A 22,691-nucleotide genomic window follows, 5' to 3' on the forward strand; every position below is an offset into this window, starting at 1 on the left:
AACCCTTCAGTAAATACAATCCCCTGTCATGTCGTGGTTCTTTTCGCAGTCTCACAGTATCATGGATTTTTAAATTGTACATATCTAATTTTGTATTGCAGAATTTTTTGCTATATTGCGGGATTTTGCAGTATATAGGTATTTTTATATATTTATTATTTTAATTATTTTTACAGTAAAATAAGCATTTTCTAGCCTAAAAAATTGAAAACAATATAAAAATATAAAAGATATTAAAAGGATATTAAATCAAAATAAAATACATAGGCCAGATGAGTAGACAAAGACTCAGACATATGGAAAATGCAGCTACCGCTGCTTCCGCTTGAGCTAGTTTGCCTGCGTGAGATCATACTATTGGCTGAGGGATGGGAGGCCACCAACAAGAGCATAGGAAGCATTTATAAGAGTGTGGGAAAGGTTTATAAGAGTGTGGGGAGGGTTTATAAAACCTTAAAATAGATATAAAAAAATAAATATAAGGTTGCTACTTTGCAGATTTTTGTCTATCACAGGGGGTTCTGGAACCTAACCCCCGTGACAGATGAGGGACCACTGTATTCCAACCTGAAATGATATGACATTATACATATAGTGAATGTGGATGAGAAATCAACTGTAGCTTTAGCATTTAAACACCAGTAGCCTCACATTAAAGAAACACTCGGTAAACGATATGGAAGATCCTCTCATCGTCATACTCCCCAGTCCAGAAAAGCATTTTAGTGTGAGTAGATCCGTGTGTATGGTATCTATGTGCCAAAGCCTTTAGTCATTGAGCTGCTCTCAGATAACGTGACAGAACTCACACTGTAAATATAATAATAAATACCACTCACAAAAACTAGGGGATATTTCAAAATGAATATGAAGCAATAAAAAAAAGCATTTGATTTTTTTTTTTATTAAACAAGAATATCAGAAAAGCAAACGACAAGTCAAAGAAAGATGGTCAGCTATGCAAATGAGATGCAAAACCAACTCATTTCTTTTTTTTTTTCACAGAGATAGTCAGTGAGAGGGATAGACAGGGACAGACAGACAGAAATGGAGAAATGAGAAGCATCAATCATTAATTTTTCGTTGCACATTGCGACACTTTAGTTGTTCATTGATTGCTTTCTCTTATGTGCCTTGACCATGGGGCTACAGCGTGGGGCTACAGCAGACCGAGTAACCCCTTGCTCGAGCCAGCGACCTTAGGTCCAAGCTGATGAGCTTTTTGCTCTAACCAGATGAGCCTGCGCTCAAGTTAGAGACCTCAGGGTCTCGAACCCGGGCCCTCCGCATCCCAGTCCGATGCTCTATCCACTGCGCCACCGCCTGGTCAGGCCCAACTCGTATTTCATTGGTGAAAATGCACTAGACAAAAGGCTGAAAGTACTGGACTATCTGCACATTCCCTGATCCCCTAATTTTTGTGAACAGTAGATGTTTTCAGCAACAGCTCTAAACGTTGAAGACTCAGAGGATAAGCCATAATTCCTCATTTATAATTATTGGTAAAGTGAACAAACATCCATGGGAGAACTATTAACAAACATTCAGCCAAGTACCAGGCTTCACGTGCACAAGAAAACTCCGAAAAGAAATAAACAGCGTCATCCCAAAGCCCACAGGTTGCCGGTTCAGTGTCTGGTCAGGACACACAGGAACAGCTCAGTGTTCTTGTTTGTCTGTCTCTCTCCCCCCCCAATCCACTGAAATCAGCAGATTAAAAAAAAATTTTTTTTTTTAATGAATGTGTGTGTGTGAAAACTTGTAAAAGAGTCCTTTAACTTACAACTCAGCAAATTGAGGCTTCAAGAAAATACATGTTTATAAAAATTGTGACATAAAATAGAAAGTAAAGTGATCTGGCAATACTGAAAGTAGAATTTTGTAAGAAATTAACCTTTTTGCCTGACCAGGCGGTGGTTCAGAGTGGATAAAGCATTGGACTGGGATTGGAGGACCCAGGTTCGAAACCCCGAGGTTGCAGGCTTGAGCATGGACTCATCAGGCTTGGAGCATGGGCTCACCAGCTTGAGTGCAAGGTTGCTGGCTTGAGCAAGGGGGTCACTCACTCTGCTGCCCCCCCCCCCCACTAAGGCACATATGAGAACGCAACCAATGAAAAACTAAGGAGCTGCAACAAAGAATTGATGCTTCTCATCTCTCTCCCTTCCTGTCTATCTGTCCATCTCTCTGAATCTCTGTCAAAAAAGAAAAAGAAATTAACCTTTTTAAACATAACAATACTTACAGATATTTTAACAATAAAATCTGTTACTAAAGAAGTTTTGTTTTTGTTTTTAGTGGGGGTTTTTTAAGTAAGAGGAGGGGAGATAGGCAGATTTCTGCTTGGGGCCCAACTAGGATCCACCCAGCAACCCCGGTCTGGGGTGGATGCTGAATCAACCGAGCTATTGTTTTAGCACCTAAAACTGACACTAGGGCCGACTGAGCTATCGTTAAGAAGGAGAGAAGAGGAAGAGCGAGGGGGAGAGAAGCAGATGGTCGCTTCTGTGTGCCCTGACTGGGGATTGAACCTGGGACTTCTGCACTCCAGGATGATGCTCTATCCACTGAGCAAACCCACCAGGGCCTAAAGAAGCTTTTTTTTAAAAAGCTGTAAAACTTATTTGAGATCATGTTCCATGGCTTATGTCATCACTTTGGCTCAAATAAACTCTTAAAATCTTCACAGGTTTGAGATTTCTTACATTGATACAGCATTACATTGCATGTGTTATAATTTGTTTTCCTGGCCCTGGCTGGTTGGCTCAGTGGTAGAGCATCGGCCCCATGTATGGATGTCCTAAGTTCAATTCCCAGTCAGGGCACAGAGGCACAGTTGTGGATGCAAAACTCAACCCAGTGCCTAGAAACAGACCCAGGGGAACCACAACTAAACCTCAGAAGGGGTGTCTCCGCCCCCCATGAGTACCTGCCCCCCCAGCTTTCCAGGGCTGAAGCTTCTCAATGTACAAGCTCTTTCCCTGGTGGATGCAAGCAGGTAGGACACCTGCAGGAGGAGACCTCCCCCCCCCCCCCCCCCAGGAAGAATAACTGGGCCTTCAAGTACTTCCCTTTTCAGGCTCAAAATGTGTGCGCGAGGGGGTGTGGCTTAATGACACTGACCTCAGGCTCTGCTCCCCAGTGGAGTTGCTGTGGACCACCACTGGTATTTTAAATACATATACCCAGTGTTTGAATAGTTCAGCAAAAATCATTCAAACCCAGTATTTATGTGTGAAGGAGAGAAGAAAATTGTAAGGTATTTTGGTAGCTCAACAAGAATTCCCTCAAGTATCTACAGCTTTCGGAAAAAAACATTTGTTTTTGAGAGAGAAGAAGAGTGTAAAAAAAAAAAGTGTATTTGTAGGTCCAGGTCCCTAGAGAATATTGAAATTTAAAAGGCTAAAGCAGTTGAATTTCTTTTTAATTGATTTGAAGAAAACTAGTCAAAGCTTTTGTAAATCTTTAAACTCCTACTACATTTAAGAGGCTAAACTCAAACTCCTATTTCTTCATAATGTGCTGTGTATTCCTGAAAATACATGTGAGACCTGCGGAGGGACAAACACAATGTCCCATGTTCTTTTAGTCACTAAGAGCTTTGAACATTTTCTTTGAATGGTCTACACATTTGTAACCATTAGTGTTTAAAGGATTTAAATCTTAGAATGGTTAGTGAATAGTAAATTATGGTGTATGATGTAAATTTCTATGTTAAATAAATAAATTTGTAAGATAGAAAAGTCTAAGGTAAGAAGACCCCCTGCAAATATATTCTGGTCCCTGCAGCACTGTCACTCCAGCCACCCCCAGATACAGTTTTGATCATTTCTTGAGCCTCCTGTTAGTGTTTCATTATATAAAAACAAGTCATTGCATATATGTTGTGATCTAGCACCTCAGGCAAGGGAAACAAAAAATTAATAAATTGGACTTCATTGAACTAAAAAGGTTTTGTACAGCAAAGGAAGCCATCAACGAAGTGAAAAGATAACCCACTGAATAGGAGAACATACTTGCCAGTGCATCTGATAAGGGCTTAATATCTAAAATTTATAAGGAACTCATTAAACTCAACACCAAAAGAACAATCCAAATAAATGGACCTGACCCAGCAGTAGTACAGTGAATATAGTGTCAGACTGGGACATGGATGACTCAGGTTCGAAACCCTGAGGTTGCCAGCTTGAGCGCAGGCTCATCCAGCTTGAGCATGAGGTTGCTGGCTTGAGCGTTGGATCATAGACATGACCCCATAGTCACTGGCTTGAGCCCAAGGTTGCTGGCTTGAGCAAGGAGTCACTTGCTCTGTTGTAGCCTCCCCCCCCCCCCCCCGTCAAGTCACATATGAGAATGCAATCAATGAACAATGAGGATGCCGCAGTGAAGAATTGATACTTCTCATTTCTCTCCCTATCTGTCCCTCTCTCCATCTCTCTGTCTCTGTCACACACAAAAAAGAAAGAAATGGGCAAAGGACCTGAATGGACGCTTCCCCAAAAAGGACATACAGATCGCCAATAGACATATGAAAAGATGTTCAACGTCACTAATCACCAGAGAAATGCAAATTAAAACCACAATGAGATATCACCTCACACCTGTCAGAATGGCTGTCATCAATAAGTCCACACACAAAAAATAATAAGTCCACAAACAACAAGCTTTGCCAAGGATGTGGAGAAAAGGGAACCCTTGTGCACTGGTGGGAATGCAGACTGGTGCAGCCACTGTGGAAAACAGTATGGAGTTAGCCTCAAAAAATTAAACATGGAACCACCTTATGTTCCAGTGATTCCTCTTCTGGGAATATATCCAAAGAAACCCAAAACAGTAATTCAGAAGAATATATGCACTCCATGTTCATTGCAGCATTATTTACAATAGCCAAGGTACAGAAACAGCCCAACGCCCATCAGTAGATGATTGGATACAAAAGCTGTGGTATATTTGTACAATAGAATACTACTCAGCTGTAAAAAAGTAAGAGAAGGAAATCTTATCTTTTGTAAGTCTTTTCCTACCCTCTTGGCTATGCTAGAATCAGTCTCAACATGAAAACCACCTTTGCAGGTGAACATAACAGTTGGCCTCATGAGCCACAAGTCTCGACATGACCACCACTGTGGGTGTCTTCTCTTGCTCTGACTTGCTCACCTGCCCTGCTGCCTGATGGCAGCGGGCACCGAGGCTGCTGGGGGGTGGGGAGCTGTGCTGTGAGCTGTGCGCCCCCCACACACACCCGGCGCATTGCTGAGCTTGCCAAGCCTCAGTTCTATGTGCAGCTGACCAGAGTGGGCAGTTTTGAGAATTTCTAGGCATTTGGGAGCAGGAGTGTGGGGTTGGGCCCTCCTTAAAGTGGTCCTGGGTCTGTGTTTTTGCCAGGATTTATCTGTGTCAGAGTGAAGCTGAGGCAGAGGCTGGGCTGGCCCCCACATACCCTGGCGATGGGGTGGGAGAGAAAGACTACACTCTGTGCAAGAGGTGGGCCCATCTGGTAAAACAGTTATTTAAAGAGAAAGAGGGTGAGAGGCAGTCAGTAGGTGGCCAACTGATTCCACCCACCACCCCGATACCAGAGGGCTCCTCGGGACCCTTCAGTACCTCTGCTGCTGCTGCTGCTGCTGCTGTCTATCTCTACTGCACACACACTGTCAACTTAGTTCAGGCAGAAAGAGTAGAGGGGACTCAAGTTGCCTATTTCCCTCCCCCATGTCACTTTGGTTCTGTTAAAATCTCAGTCATTTAGACTTTGTCTCTAAACAATCTTTGAGGAGGACAGGTCTTGTTAAGAAGAGCAGGATACTGTGAGCATATTCCCACCTGGCTATTTTCCTGTCTCTTTTGGGAAACAGCAGTTTGCCTTGGGATTAATGCTTTGATGGATCTGAGTTGTTGATTTTAAGTGTGTTAGCTTCTTTTCTGCTGAGTGTAGGAATGTCACCTCTTAAGCACCTTATATGCCAGAGGAGAAATCAGAAGTCTCTGACTCCATTATTTAATGATTGACAGCTGACGGCTTTAAAAGCCTCATCTTCCCTCTTCCTCTTGTGCCCACATCTGTACAAGATGATAAGAAAACCTGAGTGCTCACTCCTTTAGCACTGACAAGAGATTCCATCCCTGGAAGCCCCTGCCTTAAATACAAAATCTCACCCTAGCCCACCCCATAACCTCAAAACAAAACAAACAAACAAATCTGCGTCAGGCTCCTTTCCTTGCTCTCTCAAGGCATTTCCTACCTGCTTGAGAAGCCTGCCCTGCCCTCCCCATTATGGAAGGTATAAACCCTTTCATATACTGTTGGCAGCAATGTATTGTCAACCAAACCCAGACTGGGGCTCACTCAACTCTGCAGGTGACCATAACAGTTGTAGAAGAGGTAACATTGTATATACATTGCAATATATTTTTACTTAATTGTTCTATTGATAAATACTCCAGACTGTTTTCTTTTCCTTTCTTTTTTTCTTTTATTTAGTGAAAGGACAAGAGATAGACAGACTCCTGCATGCACCTGACTAGGATCCACCCAGCAACCCCTGTCTGGGGCCAATGCTCGAATCAACCAAGCTATCCTCAGCACCTGCGGCTGATGCTCTGACCAACTGAGTGCCCAGGGCAGAAGCTCAAACCAATGGAGCCCCTGGGTGTAAGAGAGACAGAAGAGGAAGAGGGAAAGGAAGAGAAGCAGATTGTGGCTTCTTCTGTGTGCCCTACCCGGAAATCAAACCAGAGGTGTCCATACACTGGACTGACACTGTATCCACTGAGCTAACCAGCCAGGGCCAAATACTACAGACCTTTACATATCAATGCATACAACCCTTTGTTCTTAAAAGGTATATATGATGATGAATGTACATAACCCATTTTTCTAAATAGACATATGGCTTGTTACCAATTTCTGCTGCCAAAACCATGAAGAAAAACTCAGACTGCCACTTTACAGGGCAAACAAACATACAAATCATATTCTTTTCCCTGACCAGGCAGTGGTACAGTGGATAAAGCGTTGACCTGGGACACAGAGGGAGGACCCATGTTCGAAACCCCAAGGATTGCCTGTTTGAGCGCAGGCTCACCAACTTGAGCCCACGGTCTCTGACTTGAGCAAGGGGTCACTGGCTTGGCTCTAGCCCCTGGGTCAAGTCACATATGAGAAAGCAGTCAGTGGACAACTAAGGTGCCACAACAAAGAATTGAAGCTTCTCATCTCTCTCCCTTCCTGTCTTGTCTGTCCTTGTCTGTCCCTCTCTCTGTCTCTTGCTAAAAAAAATAAAATTCTTCTCAAAATTAAATTTCTTCAAAATTTTGCCAAAAATACTCAGAAAACAGTGCAATGTGCAGAGGATGCCATATCACAATTCACTAATAACAGTGTGGGAAAGGTTTATAAGAGTGTAGTGTGGGGCCTGACCTGTGGTGGCACAGTGGATAAAGTATCGACCTGGAACACTGAGGTCACCAGCTTGAAACCCTGGGCTTGCCTGCTCAAGGCACATGGAAGTTGATGCTTCCTGCTCCTCCCCCCTTTTCTCTCTCTCTCTCTCCCCCCCCCCTAAAATGAATAAAGTCTTAAAGAATAATTTTTTTATTAAAAAAAGTGTGGGGTGGATTTATAAAGCCTTAAAATATATATAAATAAAATAAATATAAGGTTACTACTTTGCAGATTTTCACCTATCATTGGGGAGTCTGAAACCTAACCCCCACAATAGATGAGGGGCCACTGTATTATGGAATGGTACACCCAAAACTTACCTAATTTTATTAACCAATTAAAAATATATATTTATCCAGAAAAGATTATACAAAGTGAATTATGGTAAGACTTAGTAATAACGGTATGCACACCCTTGGAATAATCATTATTCATGTCTGGCCTACGGTCAGTGGTGAGGGTCTCCTGATGCTCCCGTCCCTCACTCATCTCTGTCTTGCCCCATAGATGACCATTGACCTGGTTCTCTAGTCTTTATACCTTGGCCATCTGTTACTTTTCACTGAGCAGTGTTCTTTCAGTTTTGCCTACTTTTACCTTTCACCAAGTGTGTATTAATGGAATTCCTTGGAAAGGTTTTCCAGCGGTTACTTTGCCTCATATGTTTCACACATGCTACATCTGAGACTTGGGGCCTGGTCCAGAACTGTGGGCTTCAAACTTCCTATCAGAGCCAAGTGCCCCTGAGACCATAGGGTTCTTGAAAGTGCCCAGTAATTGGGGGTGGGGAGGGAAGGGTGGAAGTACCTGCTGGGAATGGTAGAGATCAAAATGGAGCCAGACTCATGATTACCTAGCAGGGGTCCTCAAACTTTTTATAAAAACCGCCCACTTTTGCAGTGCTGGTAGACCTGGTCCCTACCGCCCACTAGCGGGCGTTCCAGCTGTCATGATGGGCCAATCGCAGCGCTGTTTGGTTGCACGGTAGGGACCAGGTTGACCAGCACTGCAAAAGCGGGCGGTTTTTATATAAAGTTTGACGACCCCTGAATGGTGAGGTCACTTTTAAGAGTGTGTTTGTGATTTGTGAAGCAGGGTCACAGTTCTGTGAGTGGCCTGCTGCCTTATGGTTAAACAAGGTGTCCCCGGAAAGGACAGATTCAGGCCCATTGCCAAGACCACCGTGACTCAAAAACTGGGCTGCGGCCTCTTGTCACTCAGCCATGATGGGGCGGGGCCTTGCGGCTGTCCAATCAGGGTAGTTCTTGGTACTGTTTGTGGGGGCGGCGCTATGGTGATGGCATGCATGAATGGTGTGGACCGCGTGAACTGGTCGGTAGTGGATCCTTGCTTCTGCGGCGTTCTGCTTACTCGCTTGCTTCTCTTAAAGGACTCAGGTGGCTGCGACTTACTCTGTGGTTGTGGCCTGCACTTGCCACGCGCGTGCGCGCGAGGGAGTCGAAAGGTGGAAGGGAACCCCTGAAACCGAGAAATGGTGAGTGGGCGGGGCGGGTGTGAGGAGCCGGGGATGAGAAGCCGGTTGGAACCAGCTGAAGTGGAACGCGGCCTCCCCAGGTCACGCTGGAGTCTGCTGACCGGATCCGGCCCAGACACGAGTGCCCTCCTGGGCGCGCGCGCTGCATGTGGCTCTGCCAGCACCGTGCTCATCGTCCGGTTACCTAGATGGTGCGGTGACCTCGGGGAGGATCATCGGACCATTGTCACTCGGTCTCCAGGGTTGTGCGTGGAGAGCTGTGCTCTGTAGGGTCCTAGTTCCTCTTTTCTCCCTAAGGCACTTGTTTTCTGCTCACTTTTCCAAATCTTTAGGAAGTACAGCGTCAACTCCTTGACCCGTCCCGAGCCTTGCTCTTCCTAGCGCTGGCAGTTAACCCTAAATTTCCGGATCTTTCCACAGATTCCCAGACGCCATCTTCCCCTCCCCATTTCATAGCATCACTATTAACTCTGCCCTCCGCGGTACAGTTCAGACGGACACAGTATTTTGTTTATCATTGATCTAGTGTGCCAGGGGTGGCTCTTTTCAAAGATGTAGTTTTCTGTACGTTTTACCTGAGAGGGAAGCAGGGAATAACCGCTGCCCCCCCCCCCATCTTCCCTGTGGGAACAGGCATCTAATGGGGAGTCGACTGGGTGGATGCTCCTCCTGGGAAACTCCTGGGTGATCTGTGCCTTCAGCACAGTTCCAGGTTAGTTTGCCTCTCTCTGCGTTTGTCACTTTGAAAAGATTTATTTACTTGTATCGGTTTTTCAATAAATAAAAAATTTTTTAAACCACTTGTGCTTGGGGTACAATAAAAAGTACTACATTTCCAAAGAGGCAAGAAAGAGGTGAATTTTAGGAAAATATATAAGTATTGCGTACATTAGTTAAAATTGTTTCCCTCCCTCCATGGGTGTCGGTAATATGCTGATATCTGTTCTTACCTTTTGGATGATTTCAAATGGTATGTCAGGGCTTAGATTTAGAACATCTAGAAGTGTTCCAATGGGATTGTTTACAAGTCAGTTTCCTTTTTTTTTTTTTTTTTTTTTTTTACATAATAACTGACATTCATTTCTGATAGAAATAGGTACTTGTGGGTTTCCTTGTTGAACTATTAAAAGGCCTCTACTACTTTCTTTCCTGCTTACACATAAACACTAGATTTAAGTGATTTTGCTGGATTCTTGTACCACTGAATTTATATCCTTTAAATTATAATTGTCGATCCAAAACTTTGTGACTGGGGAGTAGAGGATGGAGACCAGCGACTCTAAAATAAGCCACTCCTCTTGAGGGGCAAAGAGAGTTGTCTTAGGCCTAGCCGTTTTTTTCAGGTTGTTTTTTACATCCATGAAGTGTGTTCCCTCAGAATGAAATGTGTATATTGACAAAGTCTGTAAGTACCACATGCTAACCGGTTGTGCCAATGGAGAAAGTATATGAAGGTCAGGAATTCTGTCGCCTGGACAAAAGCTCTATAAATTTGAGAATTCATTTGGGTCAGATCTTAAACTGAGTCAGGCTGAAAAGTTCCTCACTTGTGAGAAGGGAAGCCTGGGGGAGGGAGCATTTACATGCTTACAGGGGAAGGGAGGGTGTATGGAGCTCCATGTTTTTTCCTGGGGCTGCTCAGGTGTCACCTATGGTCCTTCCTCCAGGACTAACCCACTTTAGAGGTTCTAGCTCAACCAGGAGTGTCAAGACTCTAAGCTTGGGAATGTGTTTAACTTGCTGAATGTGGCTTTTCTTTTTAAGTGCAGGCTGTTTATCTGAGCCGATTTTAAAATTTGCATTTCTTTCCTCTAGATATCTTTATCTGTTGAATATATCAGTCATTTAACTGTAGTTTCTATTTTATTTTTAGTGAGAGGAAGGGAGGCAGAGACAGACTCCTGCATGCCCCAGACCGGGAGCCACCTGGCAAGCCCATTAGGAGGCGATGCCCTGCCCATCTGGGGCCCTTGCTCCATCGCAATGGGAGCCGTTTTTAGTGCCTGAGGTGAAGGCCATCCAGTGGTCCTCAGTGCCCACGGCCATCTCTGTAATCGAGCTATGGCTGTGGGAGGGGAGGAGAAGAGAGAAAGAGAAGCGAGAGGAGTAGGGGGGGAGAAGCAGATGAGCACTTCTTCTGTGTGCGCTGTCTGGGACTCGAACCTGTGACATACACACGCCTGGCAGGGCTGATGCTCTACCACTGAGCCAGCTGGCCAGGGCTTAACTGTAGTTTCTCTTGGCAATACACAATTTTATTTCCTGTATGAGTATGTAAGATTTTTTACTTCTTGGGCTTTGAAAATGTAAGTTAATTGAAAAATAAATGTGTAAGAGAGGAAAATCTTGAAACCAAGCAGAATTTTTGTTTCATTTTAGGCAACAAAATTAAGTTCTCAGGCACATTTTTCAGTTTAAGATCATTTTTTATATGGGTGTGTTCCCTAAAGAACTTTGATATTTAAAAGGCTTTACGATTCTTTTTATTGATTTTAAAGAGAGAGAGAGAGAAACATTGATTTGTTGTTCCACTTACTCATTCATTGGTTGGTTTTTGTATGTGCCCTGGAGCGGGATCAGACCCACAACCTTGGCATATCGGGAGGACTCTCTAACCAACTGAACCTACCAGGACAGGGCCATATACTATTCTTAAGGCAAATGACTTTCTATTTGAATTGATAGGAGAATAACAACCCAAGTTTATGTAAACCTTTGAAAATCCTAGTAGGCTTCAAGGAGTAAAAGTAAACACCTAAACTACTCGCATTTGACAGTCCCCAGTGTGAAATAAAGTGGAGATACAAACTATGTCTCTTTGCATTTAGTTCAAAAGAGATCTGAAGATTTTTATATTTTATGGTTTGCACTTTTATACTCATCTATGTTTAAAGAATTAGGTCTTAGAATGATTTTCTATATAGAAAAGTTAAAATTAAATTTAAAGGAATAAAGTTGGTTAAAAACAAACTATTAAATAGTAGAATGTAGTATATATAAATTTCTGTTTATTTTAACTAAGTGCAAATGAAGGATAAAAAAATCACTAGATATGAAATGCAGAGACTTCCATTTTTTCAGAGCATTTTAGGTTTAAAGAAAAATTAATCAAAGTTCCCACTCTCCGACACAGTTTGCACTTTTTGTTTTGTTTTGTGTTTTTGATTTTGAGTGAGAGAAACAGAGAGAAGGATAAACAGGGACAGACAGGAAGGGAGAGAGATGAGAAGCATCAATTCTTCATTGCGGCACCTTAGTTGTTCATTGATTGCTTTCTCATATGTGCCTTGAATGGGGGAGTATCTCTAGCAGAGCAAGTGACCCCTTTCGCATGCCAGCGACCACGGGGTCATGTCTATGATCGCACACTGAAGCCAGTGACCTGGCGCTCAAATTGGTTTCGAACCTGGGTCCTCAGCATACTGTGCCAATGCTCTATCCACTGCACCACCGCATGGTCAGGCTTATATGATTTTTAAATAAGATAAAATACTGAAACATAATTGTTGAGTAGGTATCTACTTTTCACTTCCTATTACAGAGAAACAAAGATAAGTTCATTTTATTGATAAATTTGTAGTACTACCGTAATTTTCGCTCCATAAGACACACTTTTTTCCCCCAACAGTGGAGGGGAAAATGCCTGTGCGTCTTATGGATCGAAAAATAAGGTATTTTTTCGCCTGACTTGTGGTGGCGCAGTGGATAAAGTGTCGACCTGGAAATGCTGAGGTCGCCGGTTCGAAACCCTGGGCTTGCCTGGTTGAGGCACATATGGGAGTTGATGCTTCCTGCTCCTCCCCCTTCTCTCTCTCTCTTTCTCTCTCCCTCTCTCTCTCCTTTCTAAAATAAATAAATAAAATAAAATAAAAAAAGAAATGTTCCCTTCTAAAAAAAAGAAAAAAGAAAAATAAGGTATTTTATTAAATATTTTAACACACCATTTGGTTCATAATTTTTTTTTCTTATTTTCCTCCTTAAAACCCTAGGTGTGAAACAAAACAAAACCCTAGACATGTCTTTTAGTCAGGTGCATCTTATGGAGCAGAAAATACGGTAGTTAAAATATTAATTTTGGTAACTAGAGACTTGCCTGTATTAATTAACTTTAATACAAAGTATTATTCCAGAGCCTGAAAAACTTTTGGGTTAGTTTCTGTTATATATCTTAATTTATATGAACACCTGATTTTTAAGTTGATTAAACAGAGCTTCTTACAAACCAATTTTTTAAATATACTCTGTAGATACATATCTACATATAGATTCAGGTGCAACCAGAAACCTGATAATTTTTATTTGTTGTTTTTTTTTTAATTTTTTTTTTTCATTTTAGAGAGGAGAGGGAGAGACAGAGAAAGAGAGAGAGAGGAGAGACAGAGAGAGAGAAGGGAGGGAGGAGCTGGAAGCATCAACTCTCATGTGCCTTGACCAGGCAAGCCCAGGGTTTCGAACCGGCGACCTCAGCATTTCCAGGTCGACGCTTTATCCACTGCGCCACCACAGGTCAGGCTGATAATTTTGTTTTTAAAATTTCAGCTGCCTGGCCTGTTGTAGTGCAGTGGATGGAGTATCGACCTGGAACGCTGAGGTTGCTCGTTTGAAACTCTGGCCTTGCCCAGTCAAGGTACATATGAGAAGCAACTGCTATCAGTTGATGCTTCCCACTCCTACCTTCTCCCTTTCGCTCTCTCTTCTCTCTATCAAATCAATAAATAAAATGTTTTAAAAAATTTTATAGCCATTAGACAGAGACAATAAGGCAAAAAGTTTACTAATTTATTACAGTTGGTATAAGTTAAATTTATTTGTTCAGATGGCTAAGGCTCTTACTATTTTTAAAGAAGACTTTTTTTTTTTTAATTAATTTTTTTTCAAGTAAGAGGAGGGGAGACAGTGAGGCAGACTCCATCGTGTGCCCTGACCGGGATCTACCCAGCAACCCATCTGGGGCCAATGCTCAAGTACCAAGCTATTTTTAGTGCCTGATGCTGATGCACTCCAACAGAGCTATCCTTAGCACCTGGGGCCACACTCGAACCAATCGAGCCACTGGCTGCAAGAGGGAAAGAGAGAGAGAAGCAGATGGTCACTTCTCCATGTGCCCTGACCAGGAACTGAACCCAGAACATCCATACCCCCAGCCAATATTCTATCCACTGAGCCACCGGCCAGAGCCTTAAAAGGCCCTTTAAGATTTGTATTTGTCCTTGACAAACACTTTTTAAGAAAACAAGCACAGCGCAAAAGTGGGTGCTGCTTAGGAGAGGGAACCTTTTTGGTTACTTTACTTCTTTAAAAGGCTCTTCTTTCCATTTTTTTCCCCTTTGGTTTGTTTAGTCTCAGGCAGTTGTGGACTGTGTTTACCTTTTTGATTATCTTTAGGAGGACTTGGAGAGTTGGCTCAGGAGGCTTTAAAAATCTTTTATTTAAGTGGACCCATGCAGTTCAAGCCTGTCTTGTTAGGGTCAACTGAATTTTTTTCAATTCGTCTCTCTGTCCCTCCTATCATTGCTGTCATTTGTTTCACCTATCCATAAGCTATAGTTATTGAATACATTTTTACTATTACTAACTTAAATAAAGTGGTCTGTCAGATTAAATATTATATTTTATGTAATACTGGTTTGGTGGTAATGAACTTCTTTAGCTTTTTCTTGTCTGGGAGGCTCTTTATATGTCCTTCAATTCTAAATGATAGCTTTGCTGGGTAATCATGGTTGTAGGTCCTTGTTTTTCATGACTTGGAATATTTCTTGCCAATCTCTACTAGCCTGTAGATTCTGTTGAGAAATCAGCTGACAGTCTTATGGGAACTCCCTTCTAGGGAGTTCCTAAACTGCTTTTCTCTTGCTGTTTTAAGATTCTATCTTTATCTTTAACCTTTTGCATTATAATTATGATGGATCTTGCTGTGGATCTCTTTGAGTTTATCTTGTTTGGGACTCTCTGTGCTTCCTGGACTTACATGTCTATTTTCTTCACAAGGTTAGGGAAGTTTTCTGTCATCATTTTTTCAAATAGGTTTTCAGTTTCCTGCTCTCTTCTCATCTCTGCACCCCCATGATGTGAATGTTGGTACACTTGACGTTGCCCAGAGACTCCTTACACTATCCTCTCCTTTTAGTTCTTTTTTCTTTTTTCTTGTCTGATTTTTTTTATTGCTTTCTATATTTCAAATGGCTGCTTTTGCTCTACTGTTGATACCCTGTAAATTATTCTTCATTTTAGTTAGTACTTTTTTTTTCTTTTACAGACACAGAGAGTCAGAGAGAGGGATAGATAGGGACAGACAGACAGGAAGGGAGAGAGATGAGAAGCATCAATCATCAGTTTTTCGTTGTGACACCTTAGTTGTTCATTGATTGCTTTCTCATATATGCCTTGACCGCGGGCCTTCAGCAGACTGAGTAACCCCTTGCTCAAGCCAGCAACCTTGGGTCCAAGTCGGTGAGCTTTGCTCAAACCATATGAGCCCACGCTCAAGCGGCAACCTCGGGGTCTCGAACCTGGGTCCTCCGCATCCCAATCTGACACTCTGTCCACTGCGCCACCACCTGGTCAGGCTCTTTCATTTTTGATTGGTTCTTTATTATGGTTTCTCTGTCCTCACTAAGTTCCTTGAGCATCCTTATAAACATTGTTTTGAACTCTGTATCTGATAGTTTGCTTGACTCCATTTCATTTAGTTCTTTTTCTGGAGATTTCTCCTGTTCTTTCGTTTTGGACATGTTTCTTTGTCTCCACATTGTAGCTGCTTCCCTGTGTTTGTTTCTGTATGTTAGGTAGAGCTGCTTTGTCTCCCAGATTTGATAGAGTGGCCTTGTGTAGTAGGTGTTCTGTAGAGCACAGCCTCCCCAGTCTCTTGGGATGGGCATTCCAGGTGTACCCCTTTGTGGCATGTGTGCACTGTCCTCTTGTAGTTGAGCCTTGAATTATTATTGGCATCGCTGGGAGGTATTGACCCCCAGGCCGATTGGCTGCAACTACAGCGGAGGAGCTGCTGTGCAGGAGTTGACCCAGTGAAATATGACTTGCCTCAGTGGGGTTTTGGTGCTTACTGAGTTTGTCTCTTGAATGTGTTGCTTGTAGAGGTGTTAGAGTTATAATCTGGCATGTTCTGAAGCTGTCCACCAAGTGCACTGGCTCTGGGGCCTCCCAAGAGGTGCAAGGTCAGCCATCATGCTGTGCAGAAGGCTACTACTAGAGCTGGACTTGGAAGTACCCAGGAGAGGCCAAGCTGTGAACTAAGGACAACTGCTGTTAGTACCAAGCCTGGGGCCACTTGGCGAGAGGTACAGGTATGCAGAAACCAGATGCTGCTCATTTGAGAAATTTTAGCAAAGTCTGAAGCATGAGGCAAGACAGGCGGTTTGTGTGGAAAAGCCACTGGAAACAGCTTGGGTGGGCCCACAAGTTAGCTAAGGCAGGGTGTCAGGGAATCAACTGGGTGAGGTGAACAGTTTGAGCCAGGTTGATGGAAACTCAGCTTGTCACCTACCTGTTGCCTCTGTGGGGGAAGGGCTCAGAAAAGGAACAGTGGCCTCTGCCAGCACTTTTATCTGGCAGAAAGCTGCCCTACCCCGTAGATCTTGCTTCGATGCCAGACACTCCAGTTCCTCCCCATATGTCCTCGGTTCCTTTCCAGCTGCTACCCCAGTGCTGGAGCTCAGAGGGAGTCATTCTGCCGAAGTCTGTGTCTGGGCCCTTTAAGAGGAGCTGCCTGGGACTCCCAAAGCTCTCCTCCTCACTCAGCCATAATCCCCAATGGTTTTTACAGCCAGAAGTTATGTAGAAGTCTCTTCTTGGCACTGGAACCCTAGGCCAGAGGCTTGATGTGGAGCGGGGACACCCTTGCTGCTCAGGGGGATCCACTGCAGCCCAGATATCCCTTCCAGTTTTAAACTGCCACACGTGGGTGTGGGACCAGCCCATTCTGTATCTCCACCACTCCTACCAGTCTCCATGTGGCTTCTTGAAATTCGTAGTTGTAGGATTTCCAGCCAGCCAGATTTAGGCATTCAGAATGATGGTGGTTTTGTAGTTCAGCTGCAGTTCTGATGTGGTTGTGGAAGGGCTCGAGTACCGTGTTTCTGCCTCAGTCTTAACTGGAAAGCAATGTGCCGCTCTCAGCCCCGTGGTTCTCAAACTTTCTGGTCAGGGCGCATTTAACATCCTACAAATAACTGTAGGCGCACAATTTACATTCCTGAGAACTATGTTATAATAAGTCAAATATTAAAGAAAAAATATATAAAGTCCAAGCATGCTTTTATGGTAATTAAACAAAATAGATAAGACAAAATTAAATTTATTCTGACATAAAAAAACATTTTTATGTTACATTTTTTGAGTTATGCTTTTTAGAATTCGTAGAAAAGAGGGGTTAAAAAATTAAAAACGACAAAAAAGTTATCATTTTATATATAGAGATACATTCTTAGTAGGATTTAGTAAATTCGGCAAGTCCCAGCGCTATAGTGTTAAGTTTTTTCATTTTGTGTTTATGAGAAACATGAGCCTGATGTGTCCTAGAGATTTCTTCAGTGTTTGGGCGTATATTTGAAAGGCAAACTCTCATTTCCTCGTCAATACATTGAAGAATTCCTTTCTTTTACTCTTAATTGTGTTAATGGTAGAAAATCCTAATTCACATAAATAGGATATTAAAATTGTAGTAAAATATTCAAAGCTTTTTAAGATATTGCCACATATTCTTCTTTTATAGAAATCCAAAAGGCTTCAAGAGACAATTCCTTATATTTAATTATCAATCCATGATCAGTAGATATAGCTGCCAGTTCTTCTTCTTCTGTTAATGTTAAACCAAAATCACAGCCCTGGCCGGTTGGCTCAGCGGTAGAGCGTCGGCCTAGCGTGCGGAGGACCCGGGTTCGATTCCCGGCCAGGGCACACAGGAGAAGCGCCCATTTGCTTCTCCACCCCTCCGCCGCGCTTTCCTCTCTGTCTCTCTCTTCCCCACCCGCAGCCAAGGCTCCATTGGAGCAAAGATGGCTCGGGCGCTGGGGATGGCTCTGTGGCTTCTGCCTCAGGCGCTAGAGTGGCTCTGGTCGCAATATGGCGACGCCCAGGATGGGCAGAACATCGCCCCCTGGTGGGCAGAGCGTCGCCCCCTGGTGGGCGTGCCGGGTGGATCCCAGTCGGGCGCATGCGGGAGTCTGTCTGACTGTCTCTCCCCGTTTCCAGCTTCAGAAAAATGAAAAACAAAAAAACAAAATCACTTGAAGCCTCCATGAATGGGTTTCTAATCCAATTGTATTGTTCAGTGTTAAATAATGGAAAATACTATAAATTAAATTCTGCCCATCAGCCTTCAAGTCCTATTTTATTTACACTTAACTTTTGCTCACTTCCAGAATTGGATTCTTCAATATCACGCATCTTTTTGAGAAATCTATCTATTTTATTTGGGTGTATTTACCTAAAAATAATATAATAATGTGTTAATAATAAATATAATGATGATGTGTTAACAAACACAGTGGTATTTCTGTAATGAAATGGTATAATAGAGTAACTATATTTATTTTTATATCTGGGCACAGGCCACGAACCAGCGCAGCTAGTAATTCCAGGTGCCAAGTGGGAACAGTACAGAATTAAGAAAATATGGGGTCAGGAGGGCCCCGTAATTACTGCTGGCAAGAACAAAACGTGCCCAAAAACCGCATCTTGCTTTATTTATAGGGCAAAGTGGGCCATGAGCAAATCACTGAGATCTTTGATCATGTTTCCAAGGCAACCCAAGAATTTTACCAAGTGCAAAACCCCCACCATACATATCATCTTGACTTTACACCAAACAAAAGATAGAAGAAACTTACCTCCAGTCTTTCCGGGGAACGTGTAAACAATCCAGCACCACAGCTTAACAGCCTTTTGCAAACTAATCAGGCAAGTGAGGTGGGGGATTGGGCACACTGTCAGCTACAGCCAATTTCCCACACCTCTGTTCCCCAAAAATCTAAACTCCAAAAATCCTGTTGGTTTTTTGGTTCCCAACAGGCACATATTTCTCTGGAATACTAAAGGACGCACCAGTGCACCCTGGCACACACTTTGAGAACCACTGTCTTAAGCTGTTCTCCCAGGTCAGCAAGAGCCAAGGTACACTGCTAGGTTTGACTGAAAAAGCTCTTGTAGCACCTTGTCATCTCAGTATTTGTGCTAGAAACTGGTCTGAAGCAGCCCTGAGGCTCATGTGTATAGGGTCTTTATGGAGGTCTAAGTTATCGTGCCTTTTTAATATGCCATATAATGTTAAATTGAGCCCTAACTTCTGAATAATTTCCTAGTTTATGAAATAGGACAGAGAATGGGTAAACGGAATCTGTGATAAATGTTATGAAAGTTGGAAGTATTACTTCTTCCCAAGAATATTTTCATTCAATCAGCTGAATTTGGCTACTTCCAATGGCCTGGAATTCTTCAGGCTGAGATGGCAAGCTGATACAAGTTGTTACAAGTTGGATTTCAACAGGCTGCCTGGACTCCTCATCTTTGATGATGGGAGTAGAAGAAAAAGCTTTCAATTTTTCAGTTTTTTATTTATTAATACTTCAGGTAGATTTGACCCTGTACATCATGAAGTGCTGACTTAAGTGGTAGGTAATAAAAAGATGAGTTTTGATGTGCTTAAAATTTTTGTTTCATTTGGATAGCATTTCTCTCATTTCTCCAAGGTGCTGTGGACCCTGCCATCAGAGAGTAATAATACTTAAAGTGATCACAGCAAAACTGCCTAAAAAAGTTGCATATATTCATGATGCTAAATTTATGAGTGTATAAGTGTGGACAAAGTAAGTTTCTGATGACCAAGACACAAATGTTTGGAGACCACAGGATCATATGTAACCTTCCTATAAATTGAGTATAAATCCTGATAAATCTCTAGAGCTGTCAGTCTCGTGCATCCTACTGTATACATACTTGCAATGTTTTAGGACTCAGTGACCTTTGAGGATGTGGCTGTGAACTTCACCCTGGAGGAGTGGGCTTTACTGGATCCTTCACAGAAGACACTCTATAGAACTGTGATGCGGGAAACCTTCAGGAACCTGGCCTCGATAGGTAGGGATGACCACAATCCTTCATTTGTGAATTAGAAAATAAGTATTTTTTTTATTATTGCTTTCCCTGCATTCCAAAAGTTTTGATATCTTGTATTGATATCTCATTTATTTCTATGTATCTTTTGATCTCAACTTTTATTTCTTCCTTTACTCTGTCATTTTTTTAATAGCGTATTGTGTATTCTGCACATATTTGGGGTTTTTTTCTGCTTTCTTTTTGCAGTTGATTTCTAATTTCAGAGCATTGTGGTCAGAGAATATGTTGGTCTGAGTTCAGTCTTCTTAAATTTGTTAAGGCTACTTTTGTGTGCCAACATGTTATCTATTCTTGAAACTGTTTCGTGTGCACTAGAGAAGAATGTATAATCTGGTGTTCTGGGATGAAAGACTTTGTAAATGTCAATTTTGTCCACTTAGTCTAATGTGTCATTTAAAGCCAATATTTATTGATTTTCTGTTTGTATGATCTATCTATAGCTTTCAATGTAGTATTTTGATCCCCTACTATAATTGTGTCTTTGTCAGTTTCTCCGTTTAGTTCTCTTAGTAGCCACTTTATATTTTAGTGCTTCCTGATTGGGTGCATATATTAAGAAGTGTTGTATCTTCTTTGAGGTAGTGTCTTCTGTCATTATAAAATGTCCATCTTTGTCTGATGTTACACTTTTTATCTTGAAAACTATTTTGTCAGATATGAGTATGGCTATACCTGCTTTTCTGTGGATGCCATTTGCTTGGAGAATAATTTTCCACCCTTTCACTTTGAGTCTATATTTGTCTTTGCAGCTTAGATGTGGCCCCTGAAAGCAGCATTTGGTTGGGTTTTGTTTTTTGTTTGTTTTCTTTTTTTTTTTTATTAAGTGAGAGGAGGAGAGGCAGAGATAGACTCCTACATGCGCCCCAACCAGTATCCACCTGGCAAGCTCCCCACTGAGTGATGCTCTGCCCATCTGGGATGTTGCTCCATGGCTCAGCAACTGAGCTAATCTTAGCACCTGAGGCAGAGGCCACAAAGCCATCCTTAGCGCCTGTGGTCAACTCACTCCAATCAAACCGTGACTGTAGGAAGGGAAGAAAGAGAGAGAAGTGAGAGAGGGTGGGGTGGAGAAGCAGATGGTTGCTTCTCCTGTGTGCCCTGACCAGGAATTGAACCTGGGACATCCGCACACCAGCCAGTTCTCTACTACTGAGCCAACTGGCAAGGGCTAGGTTTTGTTTTCTGATCCAGTCTGCTACTCTGTGCTCTTTTGTTGATGTATTCAGTTCATTTACGATTAGGGTAATTATTGATTACTTTTGGGTTTCCTATAGCCATTTTATATTTGTTTTTTGATAGCTCTGTGTCTCCATTGGTTCTTTTCCTTTGTGTTTCTGTCTGTTGTTTTTGTTTGGTAGTATTCTATACTTTTTTCCTCTTTTTAAAAGTTATGTGTCTCAGTTTTGGGGGGTTTTGGTCTGGTTAACATTAGGTATGTATAAAAGAAAGTTTCATCTATATAGTAGTTTTCTTCTGAACGTGTCTAACTTCTATCACCCTTTGCAAATTCAGACCTTTCGTGTTTTTGTTGTCACAAATTAACCCTATTTACACTGTGAATTCATTTCTGAATTGCAGTAGCTATTGCCTAATTCCTCTTTTTTAATGTTATTTCCTCCTTTAACCTTTATATGATATTTAAGTGTATAGTACCCCATTCTAAGAAAGGGTTATAATTTCCTGCTCCAGTCTGCCTTTTGGTGACCTTACTCATAGTTTTGTGACCTTTGCTTCTTTGTTCCAGGTACAATAACCCCCTTGAGTATTTCCTGCACTGGAGGGCTTCTGGTGGTTTATTCCCTCAGCTTCTGTATGATTGGAAAAGTCTTTATTTCTCCTTCATATCTAAAGGATAACTTTGCTGGATATATTATTCTTGGCTGGTAATTTCTCTCTTTCAGTAATTTGAATATTTTATTGCACTTTAATGGATTGTAAGGTTTCTGTTTAGAAATCAGTGATAATCAAATGGGCTTTCCTTTAAATTTTTTTTAATTTATTGATTTTAGAGAGAGAGGAAGAGAGACAGACTGAGATAGAACCATCAATTTGTTTCTGTGTGTACTCTGACCCAGGGATCAAATCAGCAACCTCTGCACTTCAGAACTAAGCTCTAACCAACCAGGCTAATATGACCAGGGCTTTCTTTATAGGTTGTCTTCTTTTCCCTGACGCCTTGAGAATTTTTCTTTATTGCTAATTTTGGGTTTTAATACATTGTGCCTTGGAAAAGGCCTTACTGGATTGAGGTAATTTGGTGTTCTGTTTGCTTCTTGGATTTGAGGATGTAGCTCTTCCCATAGGTTTGGGAAGTTCTTGTCAATTATTTGTTTGAATAGGGTTTCTATTCCATTTCTCCGTCTGGTCAGCTCTATTTCTATTCCATTTCTCCACCTGGTCAGCTCTATTTCCTACACTAACTTGTTTGTTCTTTATCACTTTTTATTGAGTTCCTCATCACTAGAACTTCTAGTTGGTTCTTTTAGAAGTTGCAGTCTTGCCTGACCAGGCGGTGGTGCAGTGGATAGAGCGTCAGACTGGGATGCGGAGGACCCAGGTTTGAGACCCTGAGGTCGCCAGCTTGAGCCCAAGGTCGCTGGCTCGAGCAAGGAGTCACTCAGT

The 22,691-nt window shown here is 42.3% G+C and overlaps 1 protein-coding gene across 1 annotated transcript in view; it reads left to right on the forward strand.

The window, feature by feature from the left end:
• LOC136378491 (zinc finger protein 791-like) overlaps positions 1-22,691 on the forward strand; it is a 43,543-nt gene that overhangs the window by 9,779 nt on the left and 11,073 nt on the right. Inside the window, 1 exon segment of the mRNA XM_066345487.1 lies at positions 19,904-20,030. Within this exon segment, the coding sequence (XP_066201584.1) occupies positions 19,904-20,030 (127 nt within the window).

Source organism: Saccopteryx leptura, chromosome 1 (genome assembly GCF_036850995.1).
Source record: "Saccopteryx leptura isolate mSacLep1 chromosome 1, mSacLep1_pri_phased_curated, whole genome shotgun sequence".
NCBI classification, from domain to species: Eukaryota; Metazoa; Chordata; class Mammalia; order Chiroptera; family Emballonuridae; genus Saccopteryx; species Saccopteryx leptura.